The sequence below is a fragment of the Amphiura filiformis genome, chromosome 14, assembly GCF_039555335.1.
Source record: "Amphiura filiformis chromosome 14, Afil_fr2py, whole genome shotgun sequence".
NCBI classification, from domain to species: Eukaryota; Metazoa; Echinodermata; class Ophiuroidea; order Amphilepidida; family Amphiuridae; genus Amphiura; species Amphiura filiformis.
In genome coordinates this window covers 45,919,148-45,926,534 of record NC_092641.1, presented here as the reverse complement: position 1 = coordinate 45,926,534, position 7,387 = coordinate 45,919,148, and the positions used below count along the sequence as shown (strand labels likewise).

The following is a 7,387-nucleotide window of genomic DNA, read 5'->3' as shown; positions in this document are numbered from 1 at the left end:
AGTATCGTTAAGAAAAATTGTGACTCAAAATGGTATTGCCATGCACAAGCTTGTACGAGAACGACATGCAACTAAGCGCAACTAACGCGTTGCCTTGCGCATGCCTCACAAAGTGACGTATGTGACGTATACCAATATAACGTTACGCCTGTTAAATACGTGTACACGAGTTCATAATATTTCTAGAACATGACAAAGTGGAGGTGCTATAAAGCTTCATTAATTTAATGTCATGAAAAGTTGAAGTAATTAATGCCATCTTTGATTATAAACTACAGCCTTGGCAAAATGTTGTGTTTAGAAATTAACAGTACATCTGAAATAATGATGTTAAACATCCCCCCTCTTCCTGTCAATCAATGATGGAACGCTTTGCAAAACTGCACGAATGTGTTCCAAGACCTTTTGCCAAGATTGTTTGTATAAAGTTACCCACTTTTATGGTATAGCGTATTAGTGATACCTCCGTTTATGTTAGTAATTTTTTAGATATTAATCATTAAGTTCCAATTATATGAAGTAAGAAAATTTTGTAAACGTGTCTTTTGCTGTAATAAATACCACGGAACTTCAACTAAATTGGTGTGTTTGTACTTTATTAGAAAATGAACGTTAAGTCTTATTTCTTGCCAAGTACCATTCCAACAAACACAAAGCCTTTTCGTTTACAGGTTGTCAGAAAACGTTTAAATATCTGGTTATAATATGCTAGATCTGGTTGATTTTATATAAAATCATTTCAATTTTAATAGTATTCCTCTGGTAAGTCATAATAAAAAAGGACCATGCCCTTTATCGGGTTACTTATGTAACGAGACATCCTAGATGGTGCAAACTATTTTTTATTTGAATTGGTATCAAATATCATACAAGTTTAAGTTTTGACCCCTGTGAAAAACTGCGACCTTTGACCTTTTTGTTCGAAAACCATGCATCTTAGATAGGTCAAACCATACTTTTTCTGAATTGTTATGATCAGGGCAATACTTTGGTGTGGTTTATAACAAGATTTTTAAATTTGACCCTGTGTGACCTGAATTTTTATTTGAGCATGGTGCCCTTTTGCCGCCAAACTTACCTATTCTTCGAGGTCAGTGTATGATATTAATGCTAATTCTGGACCTTAATCATAAAAAGCTCACGGGTTCTCTTTGCTTCTTGACTACAAGTGAGAATGCATGCATTGGCATGCTGGTCACTCTTGGGGGAAACAACTGTTATACCGATCGACCGACCAACCCATCTATCAAAATGGTACCGGTATATGGACAAGCATACTTTTTTGTGTGGCCTAATTGGTTAAAAAAACCCGCTAAATAAAAAGGCAATAGTAATAAAATAATACCAAGGAAAGAGCAAATCTGTTTCTTAGTGTGTGAGTTTACATACCTAAGCGAAATTCCCCCTGTGAGACAGGGTCAGACATCTTTCGCCCTTCTTCCCCCTGAAATGCTGGCCTCCATATTTTAATTTTTTTAGGCTTTTTGTTACCATTTTTAAAAATCTCTTTGCCACATCCTTTTCCCACTGGATAAATCCTGGCTATATCGCAAGTATTTGCCGACGGAAAAAAAAACTTATCGACGGCAACGTTTAAATGTTTATGATAATATCACAAAGTTGAACAAAATCGACAATTTTGCTGGACAATCTGGTGTCGTTTACCGCCTTTGCATTCAAATGTACAGGAAGACCACCCCTGAGTCGAAGGTCAATTCCAGATTTCATGTCTACAAGCTGTTATGGCACCGTGGAGGTGGTCACATGCGTATTTATAAATACGTATTTATAAATATAGTCGAAGCACACTGGTTTATATCGATTTCAACTACCGTAGTTCCTTTTATCTCCACATGAAAATATGTGACGTGTCATGTCAAAAGGAGACACTTTTGGGCAGGATCGTAAATGGAGAAATAGCCAAAAATCTGCCCGGGGAGATTTTTTCACAATTTGGGTTTGTTGCGAATTTGTAATATTATTAATGTTTAAAATATTGTCTGATAGTTTCAAACCGGAATATAACTGGCATCTTGTATTTTTTGAGACATTTTTCTAGGTAATTCCTATTCTCAACATTGTCAATAATATTTTTAAAGGCAGATATCTCAGTTTCCAATTTTATAATACCATAACTTACGAACTCAATATCTTCACTTAGGAATGTCCGATTTCATTGGGGAAAACGGTATTGTGGAACAAAATATCTCTATATTTAAGATATGTAAAAACCTCAAAATTGATGACCTGCCCAAAAGTGTCTCCTTTTGACATGACACGTCACATATAAATTTAGAATAACAGAATTAGAATAAAACTACTACCAAACACGAAATGCGGGCGCCCTACCAATGCCTAGAGGAAATCAGGCCCTACAGGAAATTCGTTTTCTCTTGCTCAGCCTATAAACATGATAAAGGGTGTATATGGGTCCCATTGCGAAATCTACGGGAATCCCCGAGTAATCGCAATAATTACATGCCACAATATGTAGTCATCGTCGATTTTGGTAGACGCTTCTTTCACTATTCAGCTGAATATACCCAATATGCAAATGAAGGTTCGGATCTGCGTTAGGCTTACGGTTACTGATTAGGGACGCACCATAAGATATTATCGGGGGGCTAGAATTTATTTTTTCGTTGGTTTTGGGCGCAAATTGGTATTTTTTTATGTATATCTTTATACAGAGATGGATAGGGAAGTTTTGTACTCATCAGTGAGGCAATTTTATTTTCATCTCACTAGTGGGCGAAGTTTTTTCTTCAAAAAACTCCCTAGGCCCTCCCGATAATATCTAATGGTGCGTTCCAATTCCAATCTCATTTACATATTGGGAAATATTGAGTGAAGCTGGATTTTACCCACAATGCAACATTTAATGTGTTGCACACGGCACTACTAGTACAGGCATATCCGCTTCAATTTGCAAGAACTAAACCAGCCAGTGACCAAACAAAAGGCATTATCATTAAGCAGTAAATAAGGAGCAGCATTTCGTCACCATGTCTCGTCTACTACGCATATGTTTAGCTTTTACTGCATGTATAATTTCAGGTAAGATATATGTCTCTTCAGATGCAAATAGGTATGACATGTTTGAATAGAAATTGTTGTTACTTATTTCACATTTTGATTTAATTATGGCTAACTGAACATTATCTTTTAGATTGTTAAATTGAGTTGTTCAAAATGGAACTTGTGGCTTTTATAGGTAAATGTTTATATTAATACAGACTTGACATTTAATATGGAATATTTTTCGCAACATTCCAAAACTGGTCTGGACGGAGTCTGCATAGACCGCACGGGCTAAATATTAATTGTGTTGTGTCGGGTGATGGTGTAAAATAATTGTTTGATAGAAAATGTGCTTTCCATATGTTTACATTATGGTGCTCAAATGTAGCGAATTTGCCTAAAATGGCGGATTTAGGGAGGCTGAATTTGAGCTTTGTGGGGACACAATTTCGGACTTTAAGGTTCTGTTATTATCAAATGTATATGAGTTTGAGGTGATATTTCTTAAACTTCGTCAGCAACTGGCATTCATCGCAGCTGAAATACACTAACAATGTACCAAGTTTTTGAACAGTGGAGGAGCTTAAAAATAGGGCTCTTAAAAGCTGTATGCACTCAGGAAGTTTGAATGGCCCCCTTGGGTCAAATGTTATAAACTTACGGTACAAAAACACCTCTGCGGATTCCTGGTTGTCCAATGAACTCACACTGTTTCTTTGTGTACAGTAACTTTATAACATTTGGCCCAGGGGACCATTCAAACTTTCTGAGTGCGTACCACTTTTAAGAGCCATATTTTCTAAAGCTTCTCCTACTTTCAAAACTGGTAGATTACATGTGTATTTCAGTTCTGACGAACACTTATTGGTACTTAGGTTCAGTAAAATCGCCTCAAATCTAAATAAATCTGATCAGTTTCCTTAAATCCGCCATTTTAGGCTAATTCACTACATTATGAGCGCCATAATTTAACCAATGGAAAGCTCATTTTCTGTCAAACAATTATTTTACACCATCTCCCGACATACCCCAATTAACATTTAGCCCGTGCCGTTTATGCAGACCGCTACCAGACCACTCTTGGAATTTTGTAAAAAGTATTCCATATTAAATGTCAAGTCTGTACTTATGCTACAAAAAAAAACACAAAAAAAACCCACCATAGTTTAACCAACTTTAGTAAACTTACGCAGTAAACGTTTACTCAACAAAGTTAACTTGTATTTAGTTGTTATAAGTTGTTATGATCACTGACCTCATAGGCAAGGAGGGGCAACCAGTATATCACGCAGAGGTACAGGGCAACCTACTCTTTTGCAAACTCTCTGCAGCTGCATCACCTGATGCTTATTTTCTATCTTAAGTGTACGGCTCTTTTCAGAGCCACCAAACCTTTTTACATTAGCAGATATGTGAGGTCTGCTTGTTCTTTGTAGACACTGGGCAATCTTCAGTGTACGGCTCTTTTCAGAGCCACCACTTATTTACTTTTTCTCTGTTGACAGAAGGCGGATTTCAGTGAACGGTTATTTTCAGAGCCACAGAAAACGTCTACTTTAACGAGGTCTGCGCGTTCACCGTTCATAAGCAGGAGTCTCCAATGAACGGCTCTTGTCAGAGCCATCAGTAGACAATGAAGGGCTGTCTAGATGTCTCTTATACTTAGGTATTTTGTCCTGGAGAATCCGAGCTACTCCTGAACAAAGCTTGACAATGCTATACTTGTCCGACGACGAACCCGCTAAAACCCTACTGCTCCATCAAATGGCTTTAATAGTGATCCCCAGACATCTCTTACGTATCCATAAACGAGTCGCCCTTTTTTGTTTCTGCTTTATACGCTCGACACTTAGTGTTTAAAGCCGACACTTAAAGCCATATTATAACATTTCTGTAAAAAATAGATTAGAATTTATTTTCCATAAAATGTTAGCTTTTACTGTCAGATATGTCCCCTTTTAATTTTGAGCCGAACCAGTGGGGTAAAGCATAGAAAATTGGAATTTACTACTAGCGCCCATGCATGTTACTTCCGCGGTTGTAATACGGTACGATCCTCGGGGTGGGTGTGTGTGTGTGTATGTGTATCCCACACGCCGTGTATGGCAAGCTAAGCGGCTCAGAACGTGGGACTAGGTACGCGCAGCTTCTTTCTCGTTACGTGCAGCTTATTAACCAATCAGATTCGCGGTTTTAAACACGTGGAGCTGATGTAAACATCCTCTCTCACAAATATTATGTTGTTAATTTTTGTAAATGAAAATATCTGTAGTATATCAGCAAAAAATGGTATAGGTGCTATTAAAGTAATATCTGAACAGAATAATGATTGTTCTATATTTAGGGGGCTATAATTTTCTTCGGAAGGGGATCCCAAATATAGGGGGTCATACTTTTTTGGAAAGAAAAATAAGGGGGAGGGGGTCATAAATTGATAATGACAAAATGTAGGGAGTCACAAGATGACTATAGATAGTGTGTTTATTGTATTCAAAGAGACTGATTTCAATACAATTTTAGCCTGTCTAGGGGGTAAGGTGTATCGGTGGTGGGAGTTGGGGGTCATAACATTTTGATGCCGAAATAGTGAGGGCCGCAATTTATTGACGCCGACTTTTGGTAAATTTAGGAACCACCCCCCCGTTCCGAAAAAAATGATGACCCATTTTACTCTCTCCATATTTACACAGTGGCATGTGATATCGCTTTCCCTGCAATATCATTACACAGCGCTTTACATCGGTAGTAGTTGTTGTTTGACCTTCATATCCCCTGCACCGCTAATACAGCCCGAGTATAAAGTTACTTGCTATTAAACACGGTGTAAACTTGGAAACACTAAATAAATATGCTTTGTGTCATTTTAGCCAGGCATTAGCAACATGTTCTCTTGACACGTGCTGTGATTTGGCCTCCTTTACCCGTTCGTTATCTATGCTAATTCCGTAAATTAAATTTGAAAGAGGATACCTATAACTATACTACGCGCAGCTAACGACCCAACCACGTGATTAAATTTGACTATTTTGATTGGTCAAACAGCTGCTCGTAACGAGAAAGAAGCTACGCGTAGCTGTTCCACGCTTTTGGCCCCATTGGCTTGCCATAGCCGTGTACATACTGTGCATACGTGTTCGACTAATATTTCCATCGTAATAATAAAACGCCAGTTCCATCGTTTTATTCAAAATCTCGGATTTTGACAAAACAACAGCACCTAAAGTCTTGATTTTTGCAGAGTATCTTTATTGACTAAAGTACATTACAATCGTGTAAAAATCAGAATTTACATTTTTTGAGGGCGTTCTCCTCGGCAAATGTTATAATATGGCTTTAATGTTTAAAGTAACAATTATTAATAGTGAGAACGCGTTCACGAATGGCTTTAATTCGGCTTTCATTTTTCACCAATATTCGGCTTTTCCAAACTAATATTATACACAATAATGGTACCAACAGGGTCCATCAAGGGCGACGCGATGGCCGCGATCGTTCCGCCACCGCTGACCGATGTAGATCATTGGGCGGCATCTTTCTTTCCCTCCTGTAATATGGCGCCTATTATTGAATAGTCCCCACTCACCCTTCCCATAATGAACGATTTTCCTGACAAAATGTCGAGACAAAGCTATCAATAGCAACTTCCCCCGAGAGCTTAGCTACGACAATGGGAAACCGCATGACCAGAACCAAAACAAATAACAAGGAACTTGAAAATTCTCATTGTTAATCATGTTTTTGTTATTCCATTGTTTTTAGTGGCAAGAGCCAATCAGATCCCGGTACCGGTTTCCACCCGGTACATCACTACTGCTACATCAACGTTAGGCAAGGGTGAAACCAAGACATTTATAGCGTCTTTGTGTCAGCAATTCTCAGGTGAAACTGTCAATGCAGCAGTACTACTATATAACAACCCATCATGGCAACCAGCGATGGGAATAGTAAATTATTATATCGTGAATGACCCAGCAAAAGTAAAGATTTCCAATGTTTGTTTCTTATCCAATACCTTGCGCAAAATAATTAAGGTACCAGTTATGTACACCCCTGTATATCCTAAACAAAGAAACATATGTGAAAATTAAAACAAGCAGCCAATACCTGTATTCTTTAGCTCTGATTTAAGACCTCACTTGTTGAAATTGATTGCGAATTAAAGAAACAGAGATCGAAACCCTAAGGAACGAAATCAAAAGATGCACTGTTATGTTCTAATCAATGAAAGCACGGCGCTAGTTTTAATGTGCTAATCAATGGAAATTGGAAAGCACGGTGCTAATTCTCTTGTTTGAGGAACGCTTTGTGTACAAATTGATAGGGCACGCAATCATGGCAATGAGGCAAAATGCAACTTTTAAATTTG

At 37.9% G+C, this 7,387-nt stretch overlaps 1 protein-coding gene across 2 annotated transcripts in view; it reads left to right on the top strand.

Annotated features, from left to right (window-relative positions):
- Window positions 1-2,838: 2,838 nt before the first annotated feature.
- LOC140170185 (uncharacterized) overlaps window positions 2,839-7,387 on the top strand; it is a 40,957-nt gene continuing 36,408 nt past the window's right edge. Inside the window, exons 1-2 of one of the 2 annotated variants that reach the window (XM_072193516.1) lie at window positions 2,877-3,057; window positions 6,781-6,998. In XM_072193516.1, the coding sequence (XP_072049617.1) occupies window positions 3,006-3,057; window positions 6,781-6,998 (270 nt within the window). In that variant the 5' untranslated portion in view covers window positions 2,877-3,005. Of the gene's footprint in view, window positions 3,058-6,780; window positions 6,999-7,387 lie in introns of both variants that reach the window. The other variant, XM_072193518.1, reaches the window with a different exon arrangement.